General features: G+C 43.2%; 1 protein-coding gene across 4 annotated transcripts in view; it reads left to right on the top strand.

Moving 5' to 3' along the window:
- Positions 1 to 15,460, top strand: part of frem1a (Fras1 related extracellular matrix 1a) — a 68,322-nt gene that overhangs the window by 21,886 nt on the left and 30,976 nt on the right. Inside the window, exons 9-20 of one of the 4 annotated variants that reach the window (XM_032544662.1) lie at positions 1,547 to 1,891; positions 1,984 to 2,126; positions 2,982 to 3,178; positions 3,271 to 3,361; positions 3,454 to 3,621; positions 3,708 to 3,916; positions 5,826 to 5,919; positions 6,643 to 6,895; positions 10,816 to 11,025; positions 12,293 to 12,478; positions 12,869 to 13,065; positions 13,167 to 13,377. In XM_032544662.1, coding sequence (XP_032400553.1) covers positions 1,547 to 1,891; positions 1,984 to 2,126; positions 2,982 to 3,178; positions 3,271 to 3,361; positions 3,454 to 3,621; positions 3,708 to 3,916; positions 5,826 to 5,919; positions 6,643 to 6,895; positions 10,816 to 11,025; positions 12,293 to 12,478; positions 12,869 to 13,065; positions 13,167 to 13,377 — 2,304 coding nt within the window. Of the gene's footprint in view, positions 1 to 1,546; positions 1,892 to 1,983; positions 2,127 to 2,981; positions 3,179 to 3,267; positions 3,362 to 3,453; positions 3,622 to 3,707; positions 3,917 to 5,825; positions 5,932 to 6,642; positions 6,896 to 10,815; positions 11,026 to 12,292; positions 12,479 to 12,868; positions 13,066 to 13,166; positions 13,378 to 15,460 lie in introns of those variants that run through there. The other 3 variants (XM_032544661.1, XR_004336469.1, XM_032544663.1) reach the window with 3 other exon arrangements.

Here is a 15,460-nt window from a genome sequence, read left to right as displayed (position 1 = left end):
TTCCTAATTTCTGCTTTTCTAACTCAAACATTAGGTTTAATTTCCTATAAATTAGGTTCATTGACCATAAATTCTAAAAATTCCAAACATAAAGTTAATAAGTTGGTGTTGCATGGTGTTGAAAATGTTAATAAAGTGACAAACATTGAAAACAAATGTTGAAAAAAGGGACAAAAATGTAAGAAAAAGTTAAAAACATTGATAAAAAGCATCAAAAGTATTGAAAAAAAGGGACAAAAATGTGAGAACTTAAACATTAGGTATTTCCTATAAATGAGGTTTTATTGACCATAAATTCCAAAAATACCTGTGAAACTAAAGTTGATACGTTAGCGTTACGTAGTGTCAAAATGTCAAAAAAAGGGACAAACGTTGAAAGAAAGCGTCAAAAGTGTTGAAAAAAGTGACAAACTTTGAAAGAAAAAGCGTCAAAATGTTGAAAAGTGACAACTTGAAAGAAAGCGTCAAAGTTGTGAAAAAAGTTGACAACGTGAAAGAAAAGCGTCAAAATGTTGAAAAAAGTGACAAACATTGAAAGCAAGTCGTCAAAGTGTTGAAAAAAGGTGACCAAACATTGAAAAGAAAGCGTCAAAATGTGAAAAAAGTGACAAACATTGAAGAAAGCGCAAAAGTGTCGAAAAAGTGACAAATGAAGACAGCGTCAAAATGTCGAAAAAAAAGTGACAACTTGAAGAAAGCGTCAAAGTCAAGATTTGAAAAAAAGTGACAAACATTGAAAGAAATCGTCAAAATGTAAAAAAAAGTGACAAACTTGAAAGAAAGCGTCAAAAGTTTTGAAAAAAGTGACAAACTGAGAAGCGTCAAAATGTAAAAAAAAAGTGACAACATTGAAAAGCGTCAACGTTTTGACAAAAGTGACAACATTGAAAAAGCGTCAAAATGTAAAAAAAAAGTACAAACTTGAAAGAAAGCGTCAAAATGTTGAAAGTGACAAACATTGAAAAAGCGTCAAAAGTGTTGAAAAATTGACAAACATTGAAAGCGCGTCAAAGTTCAAAAAAAGTGACAACGTTGAAGCAAGCGTCAAAATGTCAAAAAAAGTGACAAACGTTGAAAGCGTCAAAAGTGTTGAAAAAAGTGAAAAACATTGAAAGAAAGCGTCAGAAGTGTTGAAAAAAGTGACAAACATTGAAAGAAAGCGTCAAAATGTCGAAAAAAGTGACAAACATTGAAAGAAAGCGTCAGAAGTGTTGAAAAAAGTGACAAACATTGAAAGAAAGCGTCAAAAGTGTTGAAAAAAGTGACAAACATTGAAAGAAAGCGTCAAAATGTCAAAAAAGTGACAAACATTGAAAGAAAGTGTCAAAATGTCAAAAAAAGTGACAAACATTGAAAGAAAGTGTCAAAATGTCAAAAAAAGTGACAAACATTGAAAGAAAGCGTCAAAAGTGTTGAAAAAAGGGACAAAAAGCAATGAAAAAGTTTTAACCATTGATAAAAACGTCAACAAAGTGTTGATTTTCAATTTTGACGGGAAGACAGCGCGCGGGTCGATTGACTTCTGACTGTTTCGTGTGAACTCCAGGGGGAAAGGGCTTCACGTTCACCGTCGACGACATCAGAGCCGGCGTGGTTCGCTATCACCACGACGACAGCGACTCCACCAAAGACTCCATCGTCTTCCGCATCACCGACGGGCCCCATCAGACCCGACACAAGTTCCCCGTAAACATCCTGCCCAAGGACGACAGCCCTCCGGTCCTCATCACCAACATGCTGCTGGAGGTGTCCGAGGGACAGGTGGCGTTGCTGAGAGGCTCCACCCTCCAGGCTTCAGACCTGGACTCCAGCGACGACTACATCCTCTTCAACATCACCCGCCCCCCGCGGGCAGGAGAGCTCATGAAAAGGCCAACGTCAGGGCTCGCGGGTCGGGCGAATGGATTTCATATTCCTATTTTATCCTGCTTTTTAAAAGATCTTTTTTTTTTGTTCAAACCTTGTTTCTGTTTCTGAATCCAGGTTATCCGGTCAGCCACTTTCTGCAGAAAGACCTGTCCCAGTCCGTGGTTTACTATCGTCACCTAGGACACGAGGTGTTTGATGACTACTTTGAGGTGGTGCTGTCGGATTTCCACGACCCCCCCAACCTGTCGGAGCCTCAAGTGGGTAACAGCGACACATCTCTGACAGTGTTATCTAGTGAAAAGGACAAGATGAGGGAACGCCATTTCAATTCCTACTGAAGGATCGTGAACAAGTTCTAACGCGTCAACATAGGTTTACTCTGGGACAGGGTTTGAAAACTTAAACTAGTCTGGGTTTAAGTCCTGTAGAAAACAGAAAACCTCCACCCAGAAACGTGTGTCTAGTACTACCAGGAGCTTGGTGTTTTAATCCAAACCACAATCTTTTATTCTAATCTTAAAGGTCCCATGGCATGAAAATATCACTTTATGAGGTTTTTTAACATTAATATGCGTCCCCCCAGCCTGCCTATGGCCCCCCCAGTGGCTAGAAATGGTGATAGGTGTAAACCGAGCCCTGGGTATCCTGCTCTGCCTTTGAGAAAATGAAAGCTCAGATGGGCGGAATCTGGAATCTTGCCCCTTATGAGGTCATAAGGAGCAAGGTCTGCTTTGCCCGCCCAGAGAATTTGGCCCCCCCATGAGAGGGATATATCATGGCTTTCAAACAAGCAAAGTGGCAGTTGGTCAAGGTCACACCCCCCTTGCCCCCCCTCTCTCCTCTTCAACTGATACAATAGTTGTTAAATTTTTTTTCCCACAAAATCACAAATGTCAACCTCATGGTGGTGCTACAAATCAGGGGATCACCAAAGTTGATAAGTCTAATCTTCTGGGGACCATAAATATCTGTAAAAAATGTTGTGGCAGATGTTAATATTTTTCACTGGAAAATTAAGCTTGTGGCAAAATATGAAAAGCCATTTTGGCCAACCAACTGACATTACCGTCCTTTGAGCTATTTTGAGTGGTGTCCACCTACAATGCTTGCAGGTGGTGATGGTGCACATAGAGCCTGTTCCAGACCAACCCCCCAAAGAGGTTCCTGGTTCCAGTCGGTGTCTTGTGATCAAAGAAACAGAAGTGGTCCACGTAACGCGGCAACAGCTTCACTTCGTAGACCAGGAGTCCCCCGACAGTGAGCTTACGTACACAGTTACCACTCCACCTTTCTACACTGGTCCTCACAGGTTAGTAGGTCCTCACCTTCAGAAAACACACTGGACAGCAAACAATGGGAAAACACTCTGTCTGAATTGGGCGCTGTTGTCTTCATGAGCAGCAGTCCAGATGCTGGGAGGTTGTTCCTAGTCGACAGCGTACCCAAATTCACCAAAGACGCCAACGCACCGCTGCTGAGGCTCTTCACACAGGTAAGTATTTTAGTTCTTTTTTCAAGACCACATGCGCTCAGACTTCCTCATTCAAAATCATGTCCATTTTTTCTTATTTTATCCGTTTACAGGATGCAGTGAACTTCATGAAAGTAGCCTACATGCCTCCAATCTTGGACATTGGCCCTCACCCCCAGTATATCCAGTTTGTTCTCTCTGTTACCAACCACCTGGGAAAAACCGTCCCTGGGATCTGCTTTAACATCACTGTGGTGCCAGTGGACAACCAGCCGCCACAGGTGGAAAAGAAAATGCAATTGTATGTATTTCCAATATCTTGAGTGTGGATACGTGCATAGAAAAGTGTGGATACGTTCTGTTTCAGGTCATTACCAACCCTCTGACTGTAGACGAGGGAGGGGAGCGCTGGCTCGGCCCTGAACACTTGTTGCTGTCAGACGTGGACTCAATGGAAGAAGCCCTGCAGGTGGTGCTTCAGAGGGAGCCACAGCACGGAGCTCTGCAGCTACGTGGACTCCCGTTAAATCCAGGCAACTCTTTCACCGTGCAAGACCTAAAAAGCCTTAAAGTTAGGTCAGATATCCTTCATTTTGTTTCCTCATTTTCCTTCATAATATAGTTCAATTCAATTCAATTCAATTCAACCACAGTTATGTCATGGCGCTTTTCATAAAGAGCAGGTCTAGACCGTACTCTGGGATGTTATTTACAGAAACCCAACAATGCTTACCAAGAGCAAACACAAGGCAACAAAGGCAAGAAAAAACGTCCTTTTAAGAGGCAGAAACCTCGAGCAGAACCATGGCTCAGGGTGGGCGGTCATCTGCCTCGATCGGTTGGGGGTGAGGGAGAGAGACAGACAGAGACAGAGAAAGAGAGAGAGAGGGAGACATGATCAGAATCACATGTCAGGCCAGTGTTATTGCACAAAACAGATAATACAGATAATATTGTCCAGTTTCAACCTCTCTAAGTGTCTGTGTGTCAGACACTTAGAGGGAGGAGTTAAAAAGTTTGATGGCCACAGGCAGGAATGACTTCCTGTGGCGCTCTGTGGTGCATTTTGGGAGAATGAGTCTGTCACTGAAAGTGCTCCTGTGATTGAGCAACAAGCCATGGAGTGGGTGCGAGACATTGTCCAAGATGGCATGTAGTTTGGACAGCATCCTCCTATCTGACACACCCGACAGAGAGTCCAGATCCACCCCCACGACGTCACTGGCCTTGCGAATCAGTTTGTTGAGTCTGTTGGCGTCCGCTACCCTCAGCCTGCTGCCCCAGCATGCAACAGCAAAGAGGATAGCACTGGCCACCACAGACTCATAAAACATCTTCAGCATTGTCCTGCAGATGTTGAAGGCCCTCAGCCTCCTCAGAAAATAGAGACGGCTTTGGCCCTTCCTGTAGAGGGCTTGAGTGTTCTTGGCCCAGTCCAGTTTATTGTCCAAGTGCACTCCCAGGTATTTGTAGTCCTCCACAATGTCCACAATGATACGAGCAGGAACATGGAGGCAGCGGGTGACTCCAACCACAGATCAAGACTCCACAGCTCCAGCGCCAGAAACACCTGCAGGAGGAGAGAGGAGAAGGGGCGAGAGAGCACAAGACTACAGGGGCGAGAGAGCACAAGACTCCGGGAAAGGGAAGAAGTTGAGTTAGTAACATGCATTAATGGGATGAGGTTGAATGCAGATGGAGAGTTCAATACAACAGCACTTTTAACTACAGTCTAGACAAAAGACGTAGCATTGGATGTACTTATATAACCAAACCAAACCTGAACATTAAGAATCCAAAAGGGCTGTTAGGTTGCATTAGATGCATGTAGAGTTGTATCTAATAAAACGGTAACTCTGCATTCATCTGGGGGACAGTTTTAGTGGTTTTGGCTGATTCTTACCAAGAACCAACACAGCCTTAACACCCGTCCAGTTGTCAAGTTATTATGACTAATATCGCTAATGTGTTAAATACTTTACTCAGGAGTTGGAGACCAAAACAGAGCTAAAATAAACGTGAATATGACAGAAACAAGACTCCAATAACGGCTAATGTTGTTTTGTGTCCGTTAAATAACTTCTTCCTAACACATTAGTAATAGCTTATAGTGAAGTTCTGCTCCCAAGTGGACAAATAAAAACGTCGGTTTTGCTCTATTAACATAGCTTTTTATATTCCATAAGAAAAAAAGACCAAAACGCCCATTACCAAGCCATGCAGTTTTAAAAGAACACCTTGATGTAAGCTCTTGGTGGAAAAGCACAGAATCAATTTCCCACTGTTTGGTTCTAATAAGACTTTGAAAATCCAGATACTTGTCACCATCTGGCGTTTGGACTTGTTTTTAGGATAAGTAGTGCGAGGTGGTTAAGCAATCAAGTATCAAAGCTGCTTAGAACAGATCTCTGGCTTTAATTCACCTATCACACGTCTTTTATTTCATCCCTCATCAAATCTGAATTGTCTGTCATGTGTCAATCAGGTACAATCACGACAGCTCAGAAACTGTAGAGGACACCGTTGAATTCACTGCGACTGATGGAACCAATTCGGGCCGTTTTGTCCTGAAAGTGAAGGTAATAGCAATGGACGACCAATATGGCATTCTTGGTAAGTTGGTACATCCTCCGCCCTGAAAACTAAACCATTAATATTTAGACTAAATATGTCAAAGGCATGCCCTTTGGATGCCATACCAATAACAACAAGGTTTGGATCAGCACATAGGACAGTGCACACCTGACCTGACCCTCTATCTGTTTTGGGGTTTGCACGTTTTTACAATTATTCAGTGGGTTCTATTTTCCATCTTGTGTTATGCAGTCTATGTATTCTATTTAACCCTGTGTTGTCCTCGGGTCTAATTTGCGGAGAGGTTTGCAGAAACTTTCTGTATCGGAAAAGAACGTCGAAAAAAAACCAAAAACAACAAAAAACATTTTGGAAAAATTTTGACCAAAAAACAAACAAAACAACAACGGCAACAAAAAAAGACAAAAATCACCAGAAACGTTGAAAAAAGCGACAAAGAAATTGTTTAAAAAAAATGGACTAAAATATAATTAAAAACACTTCAAAAAAGTGACAAAAAATAGGAATAAAATTGACAAAAAACGGTGAGAAAAGTGTAGAAAAAGAACAACAAACTGTGGAAACTTCAAACCGTTGACCGGCAACTTTGACAACACAAGGGTTAATCTTCTTTTTATGACAATCTGTCCCTATGTTTATGCCCGTTCTGTCTATACGTCCTTATTGCATTTGTTATGCGCAGATAACGTTTTTGTCGTTATCTCCAGGTGATTCCCGTTAACGACGAGGTCCCAGTGTTGGTTGCTGGTTTGAAACCGGTTCTCAACTGCGCGGAGGGACGGCAAGTAGTCATCACAGCTGAACACGTCTACGCTACTGACGCGGACAGCGACGACGGCGGCCTGGCGTTCCTGATCGCTCGGCAACCGCGTCGCGGTGTCGTTCTCCGAAACGCCGTCGTGGTTGACAGCTTCGTCCAGGCCGACGTCACCGCGGGGATCGTCACCTACAAACACACAGGTGGGCTCGGGGCTATAGGCTGAATCCCATTTCTCCATCTTACCCCTACCCCTTACCCCTACCCCTTGGCCCTTGAAACCAAGGGGTAAGGGCTAGGGGTAAGATAGAGAAATGAGATTCAGCCATTGTCTATGGTACTACTTTTATCTTTAGGCTCAGGTATTGCTGAATTTATATCATGGGTTTTATTTATTGTTAAAAAAAAAAGAAATTGGTTTGAGAAGTGACACACAAAACTGGGGGTCTGGGGGTCCTCCGCCCCAAAAAAAAAATTCTATTTTTTTTTCTCTTTGAATCCCATTTTCTGCATTTCTACATAACTTTAGGGACAATGATGATACAAAATCCAGAAACGATTCACAAAAATAGTACGTATAAGAAAAAGATGTCTTACTATCTTTATTACATAAATTAGGGGTAGATCTGAGACTTATAAATAAAACAACAAACAAATTTGAAAGTGCCTGTGTGTGTGTGTGTGTGGGGGGGGGACAAACAGGATTTTGAAAAGTGGTGTGACATGTGCTGTGTAATTACTGTAATAATAATTTCCGCCATGAAAAAGGTTTTTTTCGCACAATTTTTTTGAAATGACGCCATGGATATCTGTTTATATATGCTGGTTACTTTATTAAACCAACAACACAAATTTCTGTAAAATACCCCCCCCCCCCGTCCCCAGTGGAAATTACGCCCTAGGTATTTAGTGTCAGCATTTGGGTCTCAACTGTAAGAATGTCCCATTCCCAAATGTTAAATAGACCCTTTACCAATTACCAAATAAACTTGATGTGTAGCTTCAATTTCATGAAATTTCAACTATCAGCCGCTGCAATATAATATTGCAATATTTAGCTTTAGCTTTAGCTCGGCATCCACATTTACAGTAAGTTGCTAAATTGGTGGTCAAGGTGTGGTGGAGAGGACACCCAAGTTACTCTTATTTTTAACTGGACAACATTATTGATCCCTCTTTATAGGGGGAAGTGCATTATTATGACATATTTCTTGTTATAAAGTGTATGGGACAAACATTACGTTGACATTTACTTAATACCAGGGGTCTTTTGTCAAGCCAAGGACCCCTTAACTAAGAGAGATGGATCAGGGGACCCCTTACTACATATATTGTATAAAAAATAAGTTGCATATTAAACTGGGCCTACAATACCGCAAATTCAAAATATACAGTAAATCACTGTAAATTCAATGTTAATACCCACAAAAGTAATGTTTATTACAGTAATGAACTGGAAAAGAAAATTATGGTATTTAATTGGGCATTTTGTGGTAAGTAACTGTAGAAATGACAGCAAAGAAGGGTGGGCAAAAGCTTTTATTCCTAACTTTTTAGCGCATAGAATACTAAGCTGTTAAAATAACAATTGTTGGCATAACCTGTATCTGTGGGTGGTCTTAGTGACTCCTTTACCTATGGGGCGGTAAGCCTATCAATGTTATTTTTCTCACAAATAGGCTGATTTAAATTCGCTAGTAATGGGTTGGATTCACGTTGAGGCACTTTAGTTTTTGAAAACCCCCAAATAATTAACAATAATTGGGTGGAGCCCACAGTACCTCTTTGGATACCCCAGGGGTCCTTGATCCCCTGTTGAAGATCTCTGGTTTATACTCCTTGTGACTTTTGCCCTTACCAATTGGGAGGTTCTAGCTGATTACCATTCCCCTGTTTGATTGAGCTCGTATTCAACATTCAGAGCTTGTCATTTTTTTTACAATGCACCTTGACATGTAACATATACAACAAATATCTTGGAGAGATGAACAAGTAGAAGCACCTCAACACCTGCTTTCAGGTACTGCCCTCTGCAGGAGCCACTATACCCTGCCATTTTTAATTTGAAACAAACAGGAACAGCTTTATCAACCTCTGTTATTTTTAACACACACACACACCCATCCATCCACCATCCATCCAGCCAGCATCCAGCCATCATCCCAGCCATCCAGCCCTCCATCAGCAATAATCCATCAGCAGCCACCTCAGCCAGTCAGCCAGAGCATCAATCATCCATCCAGCCACCAGGCCATCCGCCCGCCATCATCCATATCCCAGCCACCTCAGCAGCCAGCAATCATCAGCCAGCCAGCATCCATACACCATAACCTCCAGAGCGAGCCAGCCAAAGCCAGTCCAGGCCAGCCAGCAGCATCCAAGCCAGCAGCCAGCCAGCACGGCCAGCAGCCAGCAAGGCCATCACACCCATCCATCCATCCACCAGCGCTCATCCTCACATCTCACACAAATCCACCACACCATCATCCACAGCCATCCAGTCCGAGTCCATCCATCATCCACAGCCATCCATCCATCCATCCATGCAGTCCACACCATCGCCAGTCCACTCCATCAACACCAGCAGCAGACACAGATCCATCACCACCAAGTCACCTCAGCCATCCCGGCCACCACCTCATCACCATCCATCCCTCATCCATCCATCCAGCCATCATCCAGCATCCATCATCCACTCATCCATCCTCAGCCATCCATTATCCAGCCATCCCATCATCAATCACAACACCATCCATCCATCCAGCCCCATCCATCTCCAGACCATCATCATCCATCCAGCCATCCATCCACCAATCATCATCCATCACATCCATCCATCCATCCAATCACCATCCATCCATCCATCCCTCCATCTCCACCTACATCACCATCCATCCATCCATCCATCAATCCATCCATCCATCCATCCATCAGTCAACATCCATAATCCATCCAGCATCCAGTCCACCACCATCCATCCATCCAGCCATCAACATCCATCCACACCACCATCCATCCACATCCTCATCCATCACCACCGCATCCAGACCATACCATCCATCATCCATCCATCATCCATACCATCCCCTCACCATCCATCCATCCACACCATCCAAATCCATCATCCTATCCATCACCATCCATCCATCATCCATCCCATCCATCCACCACTCAATCATAATCCATCCCAATCCATCCATCCATCACACATCCACCATCCCATCATCCATCCATCCATCCATCAGCAGCCACCATCTCATCCTCTCATCCATTCATCCCCCATCTCATCACTCACATCCATCCATCCATCCATTCAAACATCCACATAACCATCCATCCACATCAACATCACATCATCCATCATCCATCCATCCATCCATCCATCCATCTCCAATCCATCCATCCATCCATCATCCCATCCATCCATCATCCATCCTCATCCATCCATCCATCCTCCACCATCCATCCATCCATCCATCCATCCATCCATCCATCCAGCCAATCCATCATCCATCATCCATCATCCATCCACCACACCATCAACCCATCCATCCACCACATCCATCCATCTATCCACATCCATCCATCCACACATCCATCCATCATCCATCCATCCATCATCCATCCATCCATCATCCTCATCCATCCATCCATCCATCATCACCATCCATCCATCCCATCCATCCATCCCTACATCCTATACCATCATCATCCACCATCATCCATCATCCATCATCATCCATCCATAACATCCACCATCCATCCATCATCCATCCATCAATCCATCTCATCCTCCATCATCCATCCATCCCTCATCCATACCATCATCACATCCATCACCATCCATCCATCATCTTCCATCACATCCATCCATCCATCCATCCATCCATCATCATCATCCATCCATATCCATCCATCCATCACCATCCATCCATCCATCATATCCATCCATCCATCATCCATCTACATCCATCCATCATCATCATAATCCATCATCCCATCAGCCACATCCATCCATCCATCCATCCATCCATCCATCCATCATCCATCCATCCATCCATCCATCAAACACACAATGTAGTACAGTAGGGACTGTCTCTAATTTTTAATATTGTGGTTTTAGGATTGGAGATTGGACTCACTCCTCGCCATGACACCATCACCTTTGTCATTTCTGATGGACCAATAGAAAACCTTCCTCCATGCTGCGGTGAAGAAAACCCCTCCAGGACCAGAGACGTGACCCAGCTACATGCACGACAGAGTCTGCCTGTGTATGACCTCCACATCACGGTGTTTCCAGTTGACAGCCAACCACCTTCTCTAACAACAGGTGGGCCATTTTTTAGTCAAACAGTGTCCAGAGAACCAGCTTTGAGCTATAACTTCAATTACAAATCCACTATTGTGCAAAAATAACAACAACACTACGTAATTACTTTAACTACAATGTGTTTCCTGCGTTGATATGATAATTTGTAATTTCCAGTCCCACAATCAGCTTTCATTTGAAAGCCATGATGTCTCTCTCTCATGGGGGGGGCAATTTCTCTGGGCGGGCAAAGTAGAAAAAGGGGAGGTAACCTTGCCCCTTATGACCTCATAAGGGCCAATATTCCAGATCGGCTCATCTGAGTTTTCATTTTCTCAAAGGCAGAGCAAGATACCCGGGGCTCGGGTTTACACCTATCGCCATTTCTAGCCACTGGGGGGCCATAGGCAGATTGGGGGAACTCATATTAATTTTAAAAAACCTCATGAAGTGACATTTTCATGCCATGGGACCTTTAAGACTCTCATCAGGCAACTCTTTGTTACCCAGCCTGGTTTATTCTTTTTAATTACACCAAATTTGAGGACCACTTTAAATGGATAAAATTCAGGCCTGGCGCCCCAAGGGGTCTTCAGGGGGCTTACCCCCCTGTGAAATGAGCGGTTATGAACTCCCACAACTAAGCTGATTCAGGTGCCGGAAAATACTTACATTCATGGGTCGATGCGGCGGCCATTGTTGCCTGTTTCACAATGTATATCGCTACCCCTGGGTTTCAAGTAATGCTCATGACCTCCCTTGGTTCTTTCATTCACTGTCTATGGTTCCAAGGGCCATACACCCCTTACCCCTCGTTCAAAAAGAGTATTGGGACAGCACTACGCAAAACCTAGGGGAAGGGGTAAGGGGTAGGGGTAAGATAGAGGAATGAGATTCAGCCATAGACTCGACTTCAGCCACTAGGTATTTTACTGTAAATTAAATTGGTGTCCGTGATCTATAAGAAATAAAAAGAGAATACGGCGAAGAATATTAAAGTAAAGTCTGATGACAATGATAAGAAAGCTGTAATAGTAGTTACGAACATGATAAAATCAAAACATTGGTTAAAGTAGTCTCTACCTTGACTAAAAATGGCAGCCATAATTTTGCAATAGCCACTGCAGCAACTCAACTAAAATGACTTGATCTGAAATGCATGAACAGAAAATAATTTATAGGCTTAAAGAAATTGATTTGGATGACCAATATACAAATACTGTGGTTATATGGGTAATCATTTTTATAAGCTGTTTTTAAAGCGTCATTTGTCCTTTTCTGATTGTAGGTGACATACTTATTGTGGATGAAGGGGGGTCTGCACCTATAACTGTATCTCACTTAAAGGCCTCTGACGTGGACACTGTCCTGGACCAACTGGTCTTCAGTCTGATCTCTCCGCCCCAGTTTGGCTACATTGAAAATGTCCTGCCTAGTCCTGGATTTGAGAAAAGCAACACGGGTATAAGCATAGGTAAGCATTATGCAACATATGTTCTCATTAACAGGTTTGTGTGATATCTTTAGAAATATGACCCTTGTCTTTAATGCTGTAAGTAGTCGATTGGGTACATCGAATGGCACTAGAAGTTTGTGGATTGAGTTAAAATAGTTACTTGTGGTTTCTTTGGGTGAAAGTCACGTGTTTTGGGAGTTTTGGGACCTATCCACCATCCCAACTGCCTTTCGATGCAGATTTTGACCCCCTATGTGTGGATTACAAACGGATTACAGTGCATTACAATTCATAGGTATAATGTATGAACAGTGAATGAGGACAGCCTGCATTATGATGCATGTTATCATCAGATAGGTGAACAAAAAATATTGTATTTCATGTGTTTTTCTGTCCCATTTTCCCCAGCTTCCTTTACATATAAAGACATCATTGACGGTCACGTGAACTATGTACAGTCCAGACACCAGAGGATGGAGCCCACAGCTGACCAGTTCATGCTCTGTGTGTCCGACGGCATACACAGCTCTGCCCACGTCCCCTTCTACATTATTATTAACCCGACGAACGATGAGATCCCACAGTTTGTGGCTCGTAACATCACAGTAAGTTTTTATGTTATGGTCAGTTACACTTCTGACAACCGAAAACGAGACATTCCCATCAGTTTTTGGTCCAATGTTCTATGCTATCCTTCTGTGATGAGGTACGAGAAGGAGAAATGAAGCAGCTGGACTCCTCAGTTTTGCATGCGATGGATCTGGATGTCCCCAAGAACAGCATGCTCTTCAGTGTGGTCAGAGCCCCACAGCATGGCAGCATCATCACCCACAACGGTGAAAACCCTGTCTACAGGAGAGGAGAAGCCAGTCCTCCGATCCCTGTGATCGACTTCACAATGACAGATCTTTCAAATGGTACTCAAACAGTCTTATTTCACTCAAAGGACTAAAATTCAGGTCATCGATTTATTAATCTGCTATGGGTACGTTTGTCTCAGTGCAGCAATGGCCTTGTTAAAGCCATCTCAATGCTAATGCTGCCTTCATGTGCTATGTAAATCTCACCATTTATATTGGTCAAACTGACAAAATGGCCAGTTATGATTTAGTTTTACTTGCAGACATTCGGCAACACAGCACCTCTTCTAGACTCAAGAACACTGTAAAATGATGGGAGCGATGGAACTCAGTAAAATGAAACGAGATGTTATAATTGTGGTCTCTCTCTCTCTCTCTCTCTCTCTCTCTCTCTCTCTCTCTCTCTCTCTGTCTCTCTCTCGGGTAAGGCAAATGGCCGCCCAACAAAAGCCATAAAATGTTCTAGGGTTTTGCTGTTAAAAGGAAGTTTTCCCTTGCCCCCCTCTCAAGTGCTTGCTCATGGTGGAATTATTGGGTCCCTGTAAATCACAGAATGTGGTCCAGACCAAATCTAGAGTTTCCTGAGATAATGATTGTTATGATTTGACACTATAAATAGAGACAAAGCGCATTGGGTCATACTCTAAAAGCCATGCCCACAATCTTCCCATTCTCTCGGCATGATTCGTCATGTCTGTATCCACTTTGTTCTTCATAAAAGCTCACGTTTTTCACCTGCAGATGATAAAAACTTAATTAATGGGTTTTTCACATTGTTGGTAGTAAATGTCACCACTTCTCACCACAGCAGCTTTAAGGAATTTTTCTGTTGTTTGCTAGCGGACAAAATTGACGAGGAGGCCCCTTCACGCAAGTCAATGGAAAGCGGAGAGTTCTTTTACTCCCTTGAGGGCGGGACTTAAAATGTGCTCTGTCTCCATTGGATGGAATGCATACATGACACACACATTGAAACGGTGTGAAGCGTATGGCGCAGGTGCGTGTAGGGCGTGTCCATATCCACTTTTGCTAGTTTGACAGTGGAAAAAAGGGTTTGTGTGCCAGGTGAATGGTTCAAAAGGGTTGTATTCATTAATCATAGGTGTGTTTTGAGCGTAACATGCAATAAACCAATCAGAAGGTCTCATTCCCTTTAAAAGCCAGGCGTATTGCTGTAATGATGGTGGATTGGCACCGTAATATTTTGATTTTTAAGCTTTTGCATGTGTGTGTGCTGCTGTGCTAACCTGTGCGTGTTACAAGCATATAGTGTGCGCCATGTACAAGCCTAGGTGCATTCTACTAATAACAGTTTGCTAATGTTAAAATTCAATGAAATGCTGCATCGACTGTAGACCAGGTTTTTGTAGGTCAGTTTGGTCAATTAGGTCAATCACTTTCAAGATAGCAATAGATTAGATTAGATTAGATTCAACTTTATTGTCATTACACATGTACAGGTACAATGCAACGAAATGCAGTTTGGATAGAGTTTAGATAGAGCTTCCGGGCCGCAGCTATTTAAAGCGCCGCCACATGCACTCTGAAAAGGATTTATGCAGACAGCAACATGTACAGTACATAACAACATAACTCATGATGCACAAGACAACACACAGTTCATGTGGACACATGAAGGAATTTTTTGAGGTGGGTGCGAGACACACAAGAAATCGAGGCAGACAGACGGATACGGGGGGGGAGGGGGGGGGAGGGGGGGGGGTGTATGGTGTGTGTGTGAGATAAGGAGTTGTGTGTGTGAATGTGAGCGTCAGACTGTCTATGTTGTTAAAAGCTCAGTTCATCTGCGTGACCTTGAAGAGATAAGCCAGTGCAGTGGGGGGGGGGGGAATAGTTGATCAGTTTCGGTACAATTTAGGTTGACTCACTGGAATTTGTTCGAATCAATGTCCATCACTCAATTGTTACCAACCTCAGCGACATACGAGCATCCAATTCATGTCGTGATTTTGTCAGTCCATCCACCTTTTCTGCCAGACCGGTGGTTACACGAAGTAACTCCACCGACTGGGCCCTGATGTTATCAGTCCCCTTCTGCGCTTTGACGGTCCGGTCTGAGATGTTGCGAGACAGTTCGCAGGAATGGTCAGCCCTTAGATGTAAAACCTTCATCCTCTCA

Source organism: Etheostoma spectabile, chromosome 19 (assembly GCF_008692095.1).
Source record: "Etheostoma spectabile isolate EspeVRDwgs_2016 chromosome 19, UIUC_Espe_1.0, whole genome shotgun sequence".
Classification (NCBI taxonomy): Eukaryota; Metazoa; Chordata; class Actinopteri; order Perciformes; family Percidae; genus Etheostoma; species Etheostoma spectabile.
This window is presented reverse-complemented; position numbering and strand designations above follow the sequence as displayed.